This window comes from Somniosus microcephalus, unplaced genomic scaffold (assembly GCF_052327205.1).
Source record: "Somniosus microcephalus isolate GS21.2 unplaced genomic scaffold, FLI_Smic_1.0 unresolved_chr1, whole genome shotgun sequence".
NCBI lineage: Eukaryota > Metazoa > Chordata > Chondrichthyes > Squaliformes > Somniosidae > Somniosus > Somniosus microcephalus.
The window spans coordinates 162,393,764-162,411,559 of NW_028225179.1; the positions used below are offsets into that span (position 1 = coordinate 162,393,764).

The following is a 17,796-nucleotide window of genomic DNA, read 5'->3' on the forward strand; positions in this document are numbered from 1 at the left end:
ACAAAACATAATCACAAAAATGCTGAAATTGCCCCAACATCGGGGAAAGGAAAGTACAGGAAATGCAGGTCAACTCCTCAAGTCCCGCCCTAACTTTTTGAACTAACGAACCAAAGACACATTTATATACATACATGTGTATAATAATGAATTAACCGGCCAAATTCTAATTTCATTTCACAGGGACTTTCTGGTTTAACCAGGTTGGCAATTCAGTAATGGTTTGACGAAGACACATAAGTGATGTGGCTTTCTGTAAACCTCTAACGCTGATCATTTGGCTTTGAACCCAGCACCTTCTGAGTATTGAGTATTGTGTGCAGTTTTGGTCGCCTTATCTGAGGAAGGATGTTCTTGCCATGGAAGGAGTGCAGCGAAGATTCACCAGGCTGATACCTGGGATGGCAGGAATGACGTGTGAGGAGAGATTGGGTCGATTGGGCTTGTACTTGCTGGAGTTTAGAAGAATGAGAGGGGATCTCATTGAAACTTATAAAATTCTAACAGGACTAGACAGACTAGATGCAGGAAGGATGTTCCTGATGGTCGGGGAGTCCAGAACCAGGGGTCACAGTCTAAGGATAAGGGGTAAGCCATTTAGGACAGAGATGAGGAGGAATTTCTTCACCCAGAGAGTGGTAAACCTGTGGAATTCTCTACCACAGAAGGCAGTGGAGGCCAATTCATTAAATATATTCAAGAAGGAGTTAGATATATTTCTTAAGGCTAAAGGGATCAAGGGATATGGGGAGAAAGCAGGGACCGGGCACTGAATTTGGATGATCAGCCATGATCTCATTGAATGGTGGAGCAGGCTCGAGGGGCCGAATGGCCTACTCCTGCTCCTATCTTCTACGTTTCTATGTAGGCCAGTCCATAAATGGAAAGGGCCTGAGGGGGAGGGTTGCTGAAAGACCGTCTCCCTTCGCCCACGCGTTGGAGAAATCGCGCGATGCGGTGCAACTCTTCCCTGATAATCTGGCCGAAAGCCGCCAGCTCACTCGCTCACGCAGTTATTGCCTCCGGTCGCATCGCGCGGCGGGGTTGGGTGGGGAGCAGCGCAATTGCACAGCCGAGCCGAGAGTGAATGCCGTTCTGGGGGTTCAGGAAGCACTCAAGCCGGACATGGCTTCCGGGTCCTCGAGCCTGAGTTTGGGAGATGAGCTGAATTGCCCCATTTGCCTGGAGCTCTTTATCGACCCGGTGATGCTGGAGTGCGGCCACGATTTCTGCCGCCAGTGTATCTTGCAGAGCTGGGAGCGGGAGAAGAAGGCCTTTTGCCCCGAGTGCGGGGAAGTGTTCCGGGACAAGAGTCTGAAGGGCAATCGAGCGCTGGGCGTCTTAGCCAGCAAAATCCGCAACTTAAACGCGAAGGACACAGTCGATCCCAACAAACCTTTCAGCCCGTTCTGCGAGGAGCACCAGGAAGAGCTGAAGCTGTTCTGTGAGACCGACAAGAAACTGATCTGTGTGATGTGTCTGGACAGGAGAGACGGACGGAGCCACAAAGCCCACAGCTTCATGCTGATTAACGAAGCGGTTGAGATCTACAAGGTGAGGCGGCAACGCGCGAACTTTGGGCAGCGTGGGTTTGCCAATTGTCACTTTAATGGTTAATTTGCAACTGCGTTTTGTGTGCAGTTTTGGTCACCTTATCTGAGGAAGGATGTTCTTGCCATGGAAGGAGTGCAGCGAAGATTCACCAGGCTGATACCTGGGATGGCAGGAATGACGTATGAGGAGAGATTGGGTCGATTGGGCTTGTACTCGCTGGAGTTTAGAAGAATGAGAGGGGATCTCATTGAAACTTATAAAATTCTGACAGGACTGGACAGAGTAGATGCAGGAAGGATGTTCCCGATGGTGGGGGAGTTCAGAACCAGGGGTCACAGTCTAAGGATAAGGGGTAAGCCATTTAGGACAGAAATGAGAAGGAATTTCTTCACCCAGAGAGTGGTGAACCTGTGGAATTCTCTACCACAGAAGGCAGTAGAGGCCAATTCATTAAATATATTCAAGAAGGAGTTGGATATATTTCTTAAGGCTAAAGGGATCAAGGGATATGGGGAGAAAGCAGGGACCGGGTACTGAATTTGGATGATCAGCCATGATCGCATTGAATGGCGGAGCAGGCTTGAGGGGCCGAATGGCCTACTCCTGCTCCTATCTTCTATGTTTCTATGTTAACTGATAACGATACCCCCTCTGTGAATTTCGATTTTAATTGCAGGAGAAAATGAGAGCGAACCTACAGACGCTGAATCAGAAGAAAGCCTCGGTGCAAAATGTTTTATTGAAGCAACAGCAAAGCATCTCAGAAATCCAGGTAAGATGTCGCCACATGGGGCGGCTCCTGTTGTGTTAACTTCTCGAATTAAATATATTGCACTGCACTTTTTTTATTCTTCTTCTTGCAGGAACAGTCCAGCAATCTGCAAAAACACATCACCTCCGAGTTCGCCAAGCTGCGCAGCGTGCTGGACGAGAAAGAGCGGTCTTTGGCCAAGGAGCTCGGCGACCAGGAAGAGGATATTCTGAAGAAGATGGAGTCCAACCTTCGGGACATTCAAGAGCACTTAACCGAGACGGAGGAGAAGTTAGCCAACGTGCAGACGCAGTTGACTCAACAAGACGCCTTCATCCTGCTGAAGGTAAGGTGGCGGTTTGGCGAGTGCAGTAGCGATTACAGGAAAACCCAAATCATCAACAGCAACGCTCAGGACCGTCAGGAGGGCATTGACTGCAAGCAAAGTAAAATATTTCCAATTGTTCTGCCTTGGGTGCGGTTGCGTTGTTCCGCTGAAACGTATAAAATTCTAGACAGGGCTAGACAGACTGGATGCAGGGAGGATGTTTCCCCTGGCTGGGGGGTCTAGAACGAGGGGTCACAGTCTCCGGATATGGGGTAGGACATTTAGGACTGAGATGAGGAGAATTTTTTTCACTCAGAGGGTGGTGAACCTGTGGAACTCTCTAACACAGAAGGCTGTGGAGGCCAAGTCACTGAATATATTTAAAAAGGAGGTAGATAGATTTATAGACACATAGAAACATAGAAGATAGGAGCAGGAATAGGCCATTTGGCCCCTCGAGCCTGCTCCGCCATTCAATGAGATCATGGCTGATCATCCAAACTCAGTACCCTGTCCCTGCCTTCTCCCCATATCCCTTGATCCCTTTAGCCTTAAGAAATATATCCAACTCCTTCTTGAATATATTTAATGAATTGGCCTCCACTGCCTTCTGTGGTAGAGAATTCCACAGGTTCACCACTCTCTGGGTGAAGAAATTCCTCCTCATCTCTGTCCTAAATGGCTTACCCCTTATCTTTAGACTGTGACCCCTGGTTCTGGACTCCCCGGCCATCGGGATCATCCTTCCTGCATCTAGTCTGTCTAGTCCTGTTAGAATTTTATAAGTTTCAATGAGATCCCCTCTCATTCTTCTAAACTCCAGCGAGTATAAGCCCAATCGACCCAATCTCTTCTCATACGTCATTCCTGCCATCCCAGGTATCAGTCTGGTGAATCTTCGCTGCACTCCCTCCATGGCAGGAACATCCTTCCTCAGATAAGGCGACCAAAACTGCACACAATACTCAAGGTGTGGTCTCACCAAGGCCCTGTACAACTGCAGCAAGACATCCTTGTTCCTGTACTCGAACCCTCTAGCTACGAAGGCCAACATACCATTTACCTTCATAACCGCCAGCTGCAACTGCATGCTTACCCTCAGCGACTGGTGCACAAGGACACCCAGGTCTCGTTGCACTTCCCCTTCTCCCAATCTATTGCCATTCAGATAATAATCTGCCTTCCTGTTTTTGCCACCAAAGTGGATAACCTCGCATTTATCCACATTATACTGCATCTGCCATACATCTGCCCAATCACCCAACCTGTCCAAATCATACTGGAGTTTCTCGGCATCCTCCTCACAGCACACACGCCCACCCAGCTTTGTGTCATCTGCAAACTTGGAAATATTACATCTAGTTCCCTCGTGTAGATCATTAATATATATTGTGAATAGCTGGGGTCCTAGCACCCATCCACAAAAGGCATCAAGGGGTATGGGGAGAGAGCGGGAATATGGTATTGAGATATAGGATCAGCCATGATCTCATTGAATGGCGGAGCAGGCTCGAAGGGCCGAATGGCCTACTCCTGCTCCTATTTTTCTATGTTTTTATGAAAGCACGGCGTATGGAGAAATGCAATAGTTTAGTCAGAGCAAATTCGGACGAGATGTCGGACCGCGGCTCACTCTGACGGTTATCCTGGTTCAGGTGTCCGGGAAATGATCCCGTTGACATCCTCGAAGAAGATCAGTGAGTGTTTCCAGTGTCCTCGCCAATATATCTCCCCAACCAGCTTTTGCCAAAAGCAGGTTAACCAGCAGGTCATCCGTCTTGCGGGCACCTATTGTAAATTCCTTTTATTCATCCACAGCCTGATCACAAAGTCCACTCTGCACCTGTCCGCCCTCACCAACTACCCCGACCATCTCTAATCTTCCTCTTCTCCCTAAGTCCCAATCTGTTGTGACTTCCGATTTCCATACTCACAATCCCCTAACGAAAGCCCAAACGAATGCTTTCTCTCCTGGTCAAACCGGGGAGTGAGCTACAGCCCCAGCATTCTCTTCAATCGCACGACAGCTGGGGTGGAATTTACGCTGCGATTCTCACAGCCAGCCGTCATAACTTCGGCGCAATTTATTCCTCGGCGCAGAGTCTCTGCTGTTTCCACCAAAGTTACGACGGGAAATCAAGCCCTCATGGAAATTCTACCGCCTTATTTCCGCATTCACTAACGCTGGTCTCAGCCCCAGTTTCACTTCCATCAGACCGAAACCCGAGTCTTTGTTACCTCCAGTCCCGATTTTGTCAAGGGCCTCCTTGTCCGCCGCTTCACCGTAACATCAAACTCATCCAAGACTGTTCACCCCTCAACCGCAATCCTTACCGATCGACGCTGGCTCCCTTTCCTGACTTTCCCATAATGACTGAGTGCCCGTTTATCTCTGTGTGGGGTGAAGCACTCTGGACGAAGGTGGAAAACACTATTGGGTCATTTACCGCGGGGGGTGGGGGGTCCCAGGTTTGCACCGTTACTTCGGCCAAAGATCGACAGAAACCTCGAGAAACGTCATAAATGGCCCTTTACCCGTGTCACTGGCATTTCTGCCGATCTTCCGGTAAAATTAAGGCAGCCGGTCAGAAGAATCCCCGCGCCTATTCCTGATGTGTGGCCCTAACATTCCGCCGCTCAGCTTAGGTGGGGATTATACAACCACAGAGGCTTGCCACACGGGAAGAGGCCGTAAGCCAATCATAAACCAAGCTGGCTCATAGAAACATAGAAACATAGAAGATAGGAGCAGGAGTAGGCCATTCGGCCCCTCGAGCCTGCTCCGCCATTCAATGAGATCATGGCTGATCATCCAAATTCAGTACCCTGTCCCTGCTTTCTCCCCATATCCCTTGATCCCTTTAGCCTTAAGAAATATATCTAACTCCTTCTTGAATATATTTAATGAATTGGCCTCAACTGCCTTCTGTGGTAGAGAATTCCACAGGTTCACCACTCTCTGGGTGAAGAAATTCCTCCTCATCTCTGTCCTAAATGGTTTACCCCTTATCCTTAGACTGCGACCCCTGGTTCTGGACTCCCCGACCATCGGGAACATCCTTCCTGCATCTAGTCTGTCTAGTCCTGTTAGAATTTTATAAGTTTCAATGAGATCCCCTCTCATTCTTCTAAACTCCAGCGAGTATAAGCCCAATTGACCCAATCTCTCCTCATACGTCATTCCTGCCATCCCAGGTATCAGCCTGGTGAATCTTTGCTGCACTCCCTCCATGGCAAGAACATCCTTCCTCAGATAAGGTGACCAAAACTGCACACAATACTCAAGATGTGGTCTCACCAAGGCCCTGTACAACTGCAGCAAGGCATCCTTGTTCCTGTACTCGAACCCTCTCGCTACAAAGGCCAACATACCATTTGCCTTCTTAACAGCCTGCTGCACCTGCATGCTTACCTTCAGCGACTGGTGCACAAGGACACCCAGGTCTCGTTGCACTTCCCCTTCTCCCAATCTATTGCCGATCAGATAATAATCTGCCTTACTGTTTTTGCCACCTAAGTGGATAACCTCACATTTATCCACATTATACTGCTTCTGCCCAATCACCCAACCTGTCCAAATCATACTGGAGTTTCTCGGCATCCTCCTCACAGCACACGCGCCCACCCAGCTTTGTGTCATCTGCAAGCTCATTGCTAGAATAATCCAAAATCGACTCCTCTGCTCCGTTCCCACTTCGTAGCCTTGTATCTTCCTCTGCTTCCAATGGTTATCCTGGTGATTATGTTTTACTTATTCCCGTTTATCATCCAATATTATTCATCGTCAATCTACGGGGAAATAAACAAATTAAAATTATGCATCTATTTGAGTGGGGCGTGTGGGTCAGACAATAATTCTGCCCATCGCCTTGAAATTACTGCTGTTGATGTCAGTGGATGAACGGTTAACCCACCGATATACCATTTATCTGCGCTACTGTGATGCAAGTGATATTTTACACCGGTTATTGCCACCCTTTGACAGAGGGATATCACACCGACCTTGCCCACTAATATCAGCAACAGCAAATCCTAGGCATAGAAACATAGAAACATAGAAGATAGTGGCATAGTGGTTAGCACTGTTGCCTCACAGCGCCAGGGACCCGGGTTCGAATCTGGCCTCGGGTGACTGTCTGTGTGGAGTTTGCACATTCTCCCCGTGTTTGCGTGGGTTTCCTCCGGGTGCTCCGGTTTCCTCCCACAATCCAAAGATGTGCGGGTTAGGTTGATTGGCTATGATAAATTGACCCTTAGTGTTAGGGGGATTAAATACAAAGGGGTTACGGGGATAGAGTGGGATATGTGTCAGTGCAGGCTCGATGGGCCGAAATGGCCTCTATCTGTACTGTGGGGTTTCTGTGGTAGGAGCAGGAGTAGGCCATTCGGCCCCTCGAGCCTGCTCCGCCATTCAATGAGATCATGGCTGATCATCCAAACTCAGTACCCTGTCCCTGCCTTCTCCCCATATCCCCTGATCCCTTTAGCCTTAAGAAATATATCTAACTCCTTCTTGAATATATTTAATGAATTGGCCTCCACTGCCTTCTGTGGCAGAGAATTCCACAGGTTCACCACTCTCTGGGTGAAGAAATTTCTCCTCATCTCTGTCCTAAATGGCCTACCCCTTATCTTTAGACTGTGACCCCTGGTTCTGGACTCCCCGGCCATCGGGAACATCCTTCCTGCATCTAGTCTGTCTATGCGTGGGTCTGATTTGAATCGTTATCCAGAAATAGATTTTTTAAAATTCCATAGGTATATTTCGATCTTTCTGGGGATTTCTCAAACGCGGAAGGTGAGTTTCTGACAATTTCCCTCGAGCCCCATGCTCTACTGTGATGCACGGTGACATCATCCGCCATCTGCTGCGACGCCACCTGATTGGCTGCTGTGAGCACCAATCTTTTTTTTTTGTTTGCTTTCAGGAGGATCCGGATAAGGGGAAGAGGTAGGGAATCGCTCTTCATTGAATTTGTGTATGAATTAACACCAATCCACATTTGAGCGCCTGTTTTCAGTTTCTAATGTCCCATGTTTGCATTCTCAGTGACAGCAATTATCAGACGACAGTCACAGAAGGCAAGCTCCCTCTGGGGGCATTCAAAGGACCGATCCAGTATAAAGTGTGGCGAGATATAATGGACGTTATCAATCCTGGTAAGGTGGTATTTTGTTATCCATAAAATCCTCAGTAAGTACAATAAATTCAAGCACACGAGACAATAGAGGTTAAACATAACATTTTCAAACCTGTATTTTTAACTTAATACAGGCAATTAAAGGACGATCGTGCAAGGACACTCGGTAAGTAGAATAGGGAACTAAATCGACATGTAGTGGCCAAGCTTAAATAAAAAAAGCCTGTAGATTGTAGGAGAGAAAATGACCTTGTATTGAAATATAAGTTGCACGAATCTCTCTACAATTGGGACATAACTAGCTAGTTGATTAGCAATAAGTATCTCCGCTACAATGTATTACAGAAATGTAACAACAATCATAGAATGATACAGCACAGGAGGAGGTCACTCGGCCCTCCGAGCCTGTGCCAGCTCTTTGAAAGAGCCAAACAATTAATCCCACTCCACTGCCCTTTCCCCAGAGCCCGGCACATTGTTGCCTTTCAAGGATTTATCCAATTCCCTTTTGAAAGTTATTATTGAATCTGCTTCCACCAGCCTTTCAGGCAGTGCCTTCCAGATCAGAACAACTCGCTGCCTAAAAAACACCCTCTTCATCTTGCCTCTGGTTCTTTTGTAAATTACCTTCAATCTGTGCTCTCTGGTTACCGACCCTTATCCCACTGGAAACAGTTTCTCCTTATTTACTCTTTCGAAACCCTTCATGATTTTTAACTCCTCGTTAAACTGCCCTTAACCTTCTCTGCTCTAAGGAGAACATCCCCAACCTCTCCAGTCTCTCCACGTAACTAAACCCCCGCATCCCTGGTACCATTCTAGTGAAACTCCTCTGCATCCTCTCTAAGACCTTGATATCCTTCCTAAAGTGTGGTGTCAGAAACATAGAAACATAGAAGATAGGAGCAGGAGTAGGCCATTCGGCCCCTCGAGCCTGCTCCGCCATTCAATGAGATCATGGCTGATCATCCAATTTCAGTACCCTGTCCCTCCTTTCTCCCCATACCCCTTGATCCCTTTAGCCTTAAGAAATATATCCAACTCCTTCTTGAATATATTTAATGAATTGGCCTCTACTGCCTTGTGTGGTAGAGAATTCCACAGGTTCACCACTCTCTGGGTGAAGAAATTCCTCCTCATCTCTGTCCTAAATGGCTTTCCCCTTATCCTTAGACTATGGCCCCTGGTTCTGAACTCCCCCGCCATCGGGAACATCCTTCCTGCATCTAGTCTGTCCAGTCCTGTCAGAATTTTATAAGTTTCAATGAGATCCCCTCTCATTCTTCTAAACTCCAGCGAGTACAAGCCCAATCGACCCAATCTCTCCTCATATGTCATTCCTGCCATCCCAGGTATCAGCCTGGTGAATCTTCGCTGAACTCCTTCCATGGCTAGAACATCTTTCCTCAGATAAGGTGACCAAAACTGCACACAATACTCAAGATGTGGCCTCACCAAGGCCCTGGAACTGGCCACAATACTCCAGCTGGGGCCGAACCAGTGTTTTATAAATGTACATAATTTCCTTGCTTTTGTATTCCACGCCGCTGTTTATAAAACCAAAGATATTGTAGGCTTTTAAACAGCCTTTTCAACTTGTCCTGCCACCTTCAAAGATGTGTGTACGTACACGGCCAGGTCTCTCTGTTCCTGCACCCTCTTTAACATTGTACCTTTTAGTTTATATTGCTTCTCCTCATTCTTCTACCAAAATGTAGCACTTCGCACTATGTTCGCCACATGTCCGCCCATTTCACCAGTCTGCCTCTGTCCTCCTGAAGTCTGTTACTATCCTCTTCACGTTTAGCTGCTTTTCAGAGTTATGTCTGATCCACAAATTTTGATAGAGATGTTTGGAGAGGAAGCGGCCTTGGTTAACTGAATCTGTCTGGGTGTGAAACAGGCAGCCAATTTGCTATCACCCGCTTTGTGCTTCTTCCCAAGACCAATTTGACCTCAATCTGTTCCATTAGACGAATGATAGCGTTAAAAACACTAAGCGCTAATTCTACAGTCCACATTTGTACCCTGGATCCGCCGTGAATAATAATATTGTGAATCCGCAAAGGAAATAGGTTATAACAACAGAAAATGCTGGAAAAACTCAGCAGGCCAGGCAACATCCGTGGAGAGAAATTAGAGTCGACGTTTCGGGTGAACCCGAAATTGGTTACATCGGCAGTTACCGAAAGACAAAATGTGATTGTTATCACAAAACTTATTCTTGAGAATCTACGGGGTAATTTTAACTTTGGCCAACAGTGTAAGACGGGCGATATCGAATTGATGCACCCTGCCCAGTTTTCTCTTCTACTGGCTTATTTATGTCACTTAGTTTTGTACTAACCCTCGCCCCACCAAGTGTAAACATCTTTCCCATGCCTACCCCATCAAAACCCCTTCATCGTTTAAAGACCTCTATTAGGTCACCCCTCAGCCCACTCTTTTCTGCAGAAAAGAGCCCCGGCCTGTTCCGTCTTTCAGGAAATTAAATGGAGTGTGTAAAACAGGAGGCCAATCTGTTAAATGCCCAAAATCAGAATGTACAATGAGTGGCGGTTTGGACACCTATAAATTGGTGCGAGGGGGATCAGAGAATCACAGACGTGGGATAGATCATTTAAAGTGTTAACATTGTCTTAACTGTGAATTTTTGAGTCAGAGACATATGGGGGTGACATTCAATATAGGCGGGGCTGCAAAACAGGCCACAGCGGATCAGCCGTCCGTTATACACCCTCCCTAAGTTCAACGTAGAGGAAAATCAGATGACCTGTGTAACGAGCAGCTAATCTCCGACCATCTGTTTTGCGGCCCCTCAAAGTTGAATTTCACTGCCTGTGTGTTCAAGACGTTCCCATTGCAGGACTGGGGGGGGGGGTGGGCGCTGCATTGTCTGAGGCGCCGTTTTTCAGATGAGACCTTTCGTGTGCAGGTGGATATAAAAGATCACATACGCCCTATTTTAACCACCTCACCTTACGGAAAAGGGGTTGTAATGGCCTTAAAATAGTTGTGCTGCAATTCACCACGAATCCCCCCCCCCCCCACCAAGTTCTGCTCGGATCCTACCCAGCGCCATCTTTCCTGGGACCTCCCACTGGGAGACCAGGACTTGGCCTGAGTCAGGTAGGAGCCTCATTACCGCCTCAAAATTGGGGTTCGATGATGTATGTAGTACTTCGATGCAATTTCAAGGGACAACTGGGCGACGCATGCGCACTCTGTCAAGTTATACCTGTATGGTGTAGTAGCAAAGGCCCCAAAACTTAAACATAGCGGCCTAGAAAGGTGTGGTGTGGCAAAACGGGCAGTATCGGATCGGGCACACGCAGCACCTGATATTCAGTTCCGCTGCCACCCTGAGCTCTCCCGCTCCTCAGCGACTGGTCCCTCAGCCCCGCCCCCCCCCCCCCAACTGTTCGATGCCTGCAGCGCACTGGTGGCATGGTAATGAGACCCAGCCCTAGAAATGGCTTTGAGCATCCCGCCAGCGGAAACAGGCGAGCAAGCGTTCCACCCAGTGCCCACCCGTTCCATGCCTGGAGTTAGAAATGTACTCCCAAGGTACTGTTTTGAAGAAAAGCCGGGGGGTCCTGTTCTCCTGGGCAACAATCCGCCCTCAACCAATGCCTACTGTTATAAACTCATCATTCATCAAGGAACTACTCGTGAAATAACGCTGGACAGCCAGCTGGTGGCGCCATCCAAGGAGTATAAATACTCGGGCGTGGGCCCAGCTTTCCAGGGACATTTTGTAAGACAAGGAACTAGTGAAGTACAACTAGACCTCCATGTTCTGAAACAAGTTGATTAAAGCCTTGCTTTACATTCAAACCAAGTGCATAGTGAGTTTTATTACATCACCTACCAAACCAGATTGCAGGTGAAATTCAACTTGGCCGCTGAAGCATCTTTGTCACATGATAGGTGGCGTCCCACAGTCTGTTCCATTGACCTCAGTGTGACTGCGCATCAGGCGGGGCTAAAGCTGGCGGCAGATGCGATACTGGACCTTTTGCATCCCCGACCAACACAATATTATTCACCCCGCTGTCTGGTTATTCACTCATTAGCTGTGGAAACCTGCAGTGTGTATTGCCTTGAACAAACAACTGTGAAAGTGCTTTCCAATTAATTCCTTGGCAGCGGGCCCCAAGGCTCGAAATTGGTCTTTGGACTGAGAACCAGCAGCCGGTTTTACCCCAAGTCCGATTTGTTGATTTGAACGTAGCTTCGTTCTCGCCCATTCCAGGCTACCATTCCTGTTAAATTTCAGGCCAGAAAATGCACCATACGGAGCAGAAATTGGACTTGGGCGCTGCCGCAAAGCAGGCGATAACCATCAACTGACCAGAAAATCGGGTGGCGTGCAAAATGGGCGGAAGATTTGCTATCACGCGGTTTGCTCAACCGCCCATGACCAGTTTACACCCCAATTTTCTTTAAAGGAATGCAAAAAATAATTTGAAGTCACATAACGGCACACCCGCTTCCTATCTATGCAACAGCCTAAATGTTTATGTTCAATTTGTGCTACATTTAGCATTTCATTCTCCAGTAGCCGGCCTCATATTATACAATGAGCAAGGGCATAAATATCCCATTTCATTAACATAGAAACATAGAAGATAGGAGCAGGAGTAGACCATTCGGCCCCTCGAGCCTGCTCCGCCATTTAATGAGATCATGGCTGATCATCCAAATTCTGTACCCTGTCCCTGCTTTCTCTCCATATCCCTTGATCCCTTTAGCCTTAAGAAATATATCCAACTCCTTGAATATATTTAATGAATTGGCCTCTACTGTCTTCTGTGGTAGAGAATTCCACAGGTTCACCACTCTCTGGGTGAAGAAATTCCTCCTCATCTCAGTCCTAAATGGCTACCCCTTAGCCTTAGACTGTGACCCCTGCTTCTGGACTCCCCGGCCATCGGGAACATCCTTCCTGCATCTAGTCTGTCTAGTCCTGTTAGAATTTTATAAGTTTCAATGAGATCCCCTCTCATTCTTCTAAACTCCAGCGAGTATAAGCCCAATCGACCCAATCTCTCCTCATACATCACTCCTGCCATCCCAGGTATCAGTCTGGTGAATCTTCGCTGCACTCCCTCCATGGCAAGAACATCCTTCCTCAGATAAGGCGACCAAAACTGCACACAATACTCAAGGTGTGGTCTCACCAAGGCCCTGTACAACTGCAGCAAGACATCCTTGTTCCTGTACTCAAACCCTCTCGCTACGAAGGCCAACATACCATTTGCCTTCTTAACCGCCTGCTGCACCTGCATGCTTACCTTCAGCGACTGGTGCACAAGGACACCCAGGTCTCGTTGCACTTCCCCTTCTCCCAATCTATTGCCATTCAGATAATAATCTGCCTTTCTGTTTTTGACACCAAAGTGGATAACCTCGCATTTATCCACGTTATACTGCATCTGCCATGCTTCTGCCCAATAACCCAACCTGTCCAAATCATACTGGCGTTTCTCGGCATCCGCCTCACAGCACACACGCCCACCCAGCTTCGTGTCGTCTGCAAACTTGGAGATATTACATCTAGTTCCCTTGTCTAGATCATTAATATATATTGTGAATAGCTGGGGTCCAAGGACCGATCCCTGTGGTACCCCACTAGTCACTGCCTGCCACTCAGAAAAAGACCCGTTTATTCCAACTCTTTGCTTTCTGTCTGCCAACCAGTTCTCTATCCAAGTCAATACCTTGCCCCCAATCCCATGTGCCTTAACTTTACACGCTAATCTCTTATGCAGGACCTTATCGAAAGCCTTTTGAAAGTCTAAATACACCACATCTACTGGTTCTCCCTTATCTATTCTACCAGTTACATCCTCAAAAAATTGAGTAACATGGTTCTTATTGCAAGCGTTGGTGAACTATTTTCTTTTACTTCCTCTCAGCTCCCGCCTCCCTGACTCTGGACCCGAGCACAGCGAATCCCCTGCTCATCCTGTCCGAAGACCGGACCAATGTGCGACTTGGAGACAAACCGTGGGCGCGCTCGGCTTCCGCGGATGGGAGCGAGCGCGACCTTGGTGTCCTGGCATCCGTGGGATTCACATCAGGGCGGCACTACTGGGAGGTGAGCGTGGGGAACAAGACGGCGTGGGATCTGGGTGTGGTCAAAGATTCCCTCCGGAAACGGGGCTCGAGATCGGCGCTGGAAGCAGGATACTGGGTCTTGGAGTTGAAGAATGGAATTGAATATTGGGTTTCCACAGCCACTCCAACGCGCATTACCTTAACTTCGAAACCCAAGAAAATCGGGGTGTACCTGGACTTTGAAGGTGGACAGTTGTCCTTCTACAATGCGAGCAACATGTCCACCATCTTTACTTTTATTGACAATTTCGGGGGCAAGATTTACCCTTATTTCAGCCCCGGTGCCAACGACGACAGGAAAAACTCAGAACCTCTAATAATCAATCAAATCAAAAACCATTAACAACCGCGTGTCGTTATTTTTATTGTGTAAGGCCGCATTGTAGACGCTCTTTACTCCCAGGTGTTTCTGTGTAATAAATCCCAATTGTAAATCTGTTTCTAATCGGTACGGAACTAATAGGCTGAGCCCGCTGGTCTCCCGGACATATTTCAATCTCGCCGAGCTCTTTATTCTGACCCCCCACCACCCCAATGTTTCTGTACAGGGTTAGCTCAAGCTGTTTCGGAGTTCCTCGCTCTAGGTCCCTCTCCGTCCTCCACTCTTGACTCTGATAGTTAAGCATTGAAGGAGTGGACTGTTATTCTGGGTTGTCCAGGCAGGCGTCTTCTGGGAAATTCAGGAATTTGCATGCCAAATGGTGCCATCTGTTCGGTGAGTGTTCCCACTTCTACTGTTCCTTCTCCTAACACACGTGGAATGGGGTTCCAAGTATATCCATATAGACTTTACTTGCCACATTCACTGGTATAAGCAAGTTCTGATGGGTCACCGGTTCTATCATCATTTTTATGAGGTGAATAGAAGCATAATATCCAGAAAGCCTCTTCCCCAGACTATGTTTCTGTCCCTCTAGCTTTCTCTGTGCGCTGTTTGCTCTTTCCATCTACCTGTATCTCCTTAGTCCAGTGTTTCTGTTATTCCCTCCTCTCTGTTACTTCTCCCGTGTCTTTCTTTCCTGTCTGTCTGTCTGTCTGTCTGTCTTTCTTCTGTGTCTGTCTGTCTGTCTGTCTCCTTCACTGTTAGTTAACCCCCGTCCCTCTGTTATTGTCTCGTTCTTTCTGTATTTCTCTAATCTACTGCACCTTTTTGTTTCTCCCTTGTATCTCTGCTCGTCTCCCACTTTGTGTGTATTTCTCTCCCTCTTCCTCTCTGACTGTCCCTGGTGCTTTTATGCCTTCGTCAACGATCTGCACAGTCTCCCCACTCTGCCCCCTTTCCCTCCAGTGATCTCCTAAAGGCTCCCCTTTCCTCCAGCGATTGTATCCAGATTCTACAACCCAATAGGACCTGTCCTATAGGCGCCCATTGTCCCCGCGTCACCTGGATCATTTGGCACTGGCCCCTGACGCCTGCACATCGGGTCAGTGTTCAGATACAAAACACGCTGTGGATGAACCGCACGGGCCTCTAATCCCAATGTATTTGGCAATGGTTATGTCTCTTCCTCAAGCTATAGAAAGTCCCCTGTTTGCCTTACACATTGTTTTATTAGGTCTGGGTTTTAAAAAAATCCTGTGCCACTGATTGCGGGGATTTGCTGACAGCAACATATGGTCCCCGAAATTGTACAAGATATTAGCACGATGGCAATCCTTGAAATTCTTCTTCCCACGATTTTAGCATTGGTGCTAAACTGTTTAAAATAAATGGGTTAATAGCGGAGACATAAATTTCGGATGAATTCATGAAATGCTGGTATGTTCGCGCCCAGGGTCGCAAGTTCAGGCCCATAAACGTCATTGTCAATGTTGAAGATATTTTGCAAGTTCTTGGTTCTGGTTTCTTACAAGAATAAAGTTGTCTGGATTTCTCTGGTCGCTGTGTTTAAGAACATCATCAACATGTTGGTAAAGATCCCTTTGCTCCAAATTTCCAGCGAAATGCCAAATATGTCCTTTCTAAAAAGGACATCACCGTCAAATTATGCGGTGCGGTCCTCAGGAAAAGGCTCAATTGGAAATTTCTGTCCAGAACTGAATGAAGGTTATTTATGATTGTAGATAACGAGTAGAAGAATTCTTAAACCCGCCTGTGTGGATATTTGGTTGACACATTATTTCCGTGATGGCCAAAACGATATAATGAGGAGGGTGTGGCAAAACCACTAAGAGACTCTTACAGTGACTTACATAATTGTCTGTAACCAATGTTATTACCTCTAGCATTAATTGTCTGTAACCAATGTTATTACCTTTCAAGTTGGCTCTGGTTAAACAGAGCTAGATCGACAACATCGCGATCTGACGCGATGACGTCATCACGTGGGTCACGTGACGTCCCCTTCAGCGGGAAACGTGATGACGTCAGAGGTAGAGGGCGGGGCCAGCCAGTCCTCGTGTGGATTGAAAGAGAAAAGACCTGTTTTGAGCTTCTCCTGTAGTTTCTTGCTTTGTAAAGTTCTTAGACAATAAATTCAGTTTGTTAACTTCCAGTAAGTTATAGATTCTTTGTTAGGAGTGCAGAGACTCCTACAAGGGGGCAATTCTAAGCTACGGTGCTCATTGTGAAACTGTCGGGATCTGGAGCAGCGCCGGTTTGACACCCGCCCGATTTAACACGCCCTTCAAGTCATCGTGTATTTATAATGGGGCGGGGCAGATATCCATTGATTAATATGCTCAGCCACATCATAAAAACACAGCGGAACATCGCCCTTGACTTCTATTGCAAGCAAAATTATTCGAGCATTTTAACCGGTGCGGTTTGCTAGAAAAACGGATCAGAGAACATCTTTGTCACGAAAGTTAACGTAGGCAGCAGACAGATTGCCACCGGCACCGCTCATTTCTCGGGCTCTTTATTCCCATGGACTTTTCTCAAGGGGGTGCATTTTGTAAAAAAAAATGCAGAGACGCTCGATATCGAAAATTTCAGAAGCCCCACGATGCCACCGCGAGATAGTGCTTACACTATCATTGCCATTACCAGAGAGAGCTCTAAGATGAGCTGTAATTATTTGATGCTATCCCAAATCTCGAAATAACAGAACAATTCGTCATTAGTTTTAGCTGCTTGTGATTGTATTGAGAACAATAAAAAAAATCATGATATAACATTATTCAATGTAATTTATGAATATGTCTGGAGTATTTTTTTATTTGCTCTTAGACTTCTTTTGGTCTTTACCTTAGAGTTAGAGGGAGATCCAATTGAAATATTGAAAATGCTGAGACATTTTGGTAAAGCCATCGAGAAAGGCTACTTGCAATGGCCTATGAGTCGGTAACGAGAAGGTATAAACCACCAAAAGAAAAGGAGGTTACATTTTTTTTAACACAAGAGTCCTTAGGACAAGGAACGGCCTACCAAAATAATAGCAGAGGCAGAGTACAGAATTATTTTTTTTTTAAATGAAAGGGGTAACAATTTGATAAAGAAAAAGTTTGCAGTATATACGTGGGAGAAGGGGAATGAGATGAAACAGATAGCCCTTTCAGAGGCATGGCTCTCTCCTTATTGGCCAAATGGACTACTTTCTGTGCTATAGGGCTCTGTGGTTCTATATGGGTAGGCACAGATCGGTCGCTATATGTAAAACATGTTTCTTGTCTAAAAAAGCAATTTACATTGCATTCCTCGATTATTTTACACAATGTGGGGAATTGCTCAATTGCTATGTGCAATTACATCGAAACATAGAAGATAGGAGCAGGAGTAGGCCATTCGGCCCCTCGAGCCTACTCGCCATTCAATGCGATCATGGCTGATCATCCAAATTCAGTACCCTGTCCCTGCTTTCTCCCCATATCCCTTGATCCCTTTAGCCTTAAGAAATCTATCTAACTCCTTCTTGAATATATTTAATGAATTGGCCTCCACTGCCTTCTGTGGTACA

The 17,796-nt window shown here is 46.8% G+C and overlaps 1 protein-coding gene across 1 annotated transcript; it reads left to right on the forward strand.

Annotated features, from left to right (window-relative positions):
• Positions 1–943: 943 nt before the first annotated feature.
• LOC147096428 (zinc-binding protein A33-like) lies at positions 944–17,029 on the forward strand. The gene is made up of 6 exons (XM_085975195.1): positions 944–1,554; positions 2,231–2,326; positions 2,418–2,651; positions 7,562–7,584; positions 7,684–7,793; positions 13,696–17,029. The coding sequence occupies exons 1-6, from the start codon at positions 1,126–1,128 to the stop codon at positions 14,238–14,240; spliced, it is 1,437 nt and encodes a 478-aa protein (XP_085831321.1). The 5' UTR covers positions 944–1,125; the 3' UTR covers positions 14,241–17,029.
• Positions 17,030–17,796: the final 767 nt, after the last annotated feature.

Coding starts and splice junctions, on each gene's coding strand:
- LOC147096428 (XM_085975195.1), top strand. CDS start 1,126: ATGGCTTCCGGGTCCTCGAGCCTGAGTTTGGGAGATGAGCTGAATTGC. Junction 1,555..2,230: donor AAGCGGTTGAGATCTACAAG/GTGAGGCGGCAA, acceptor TTTTAATTGCAG/GAGAAAATGAGAGCGAACCT. Junction 2,327..2,417: donor AAAGCATCTCAGAAATCCAG/GTAAGATGTCGC, acceptor TTCTTCTTGCAG/GAACAGTCCAGCAATCTGCA.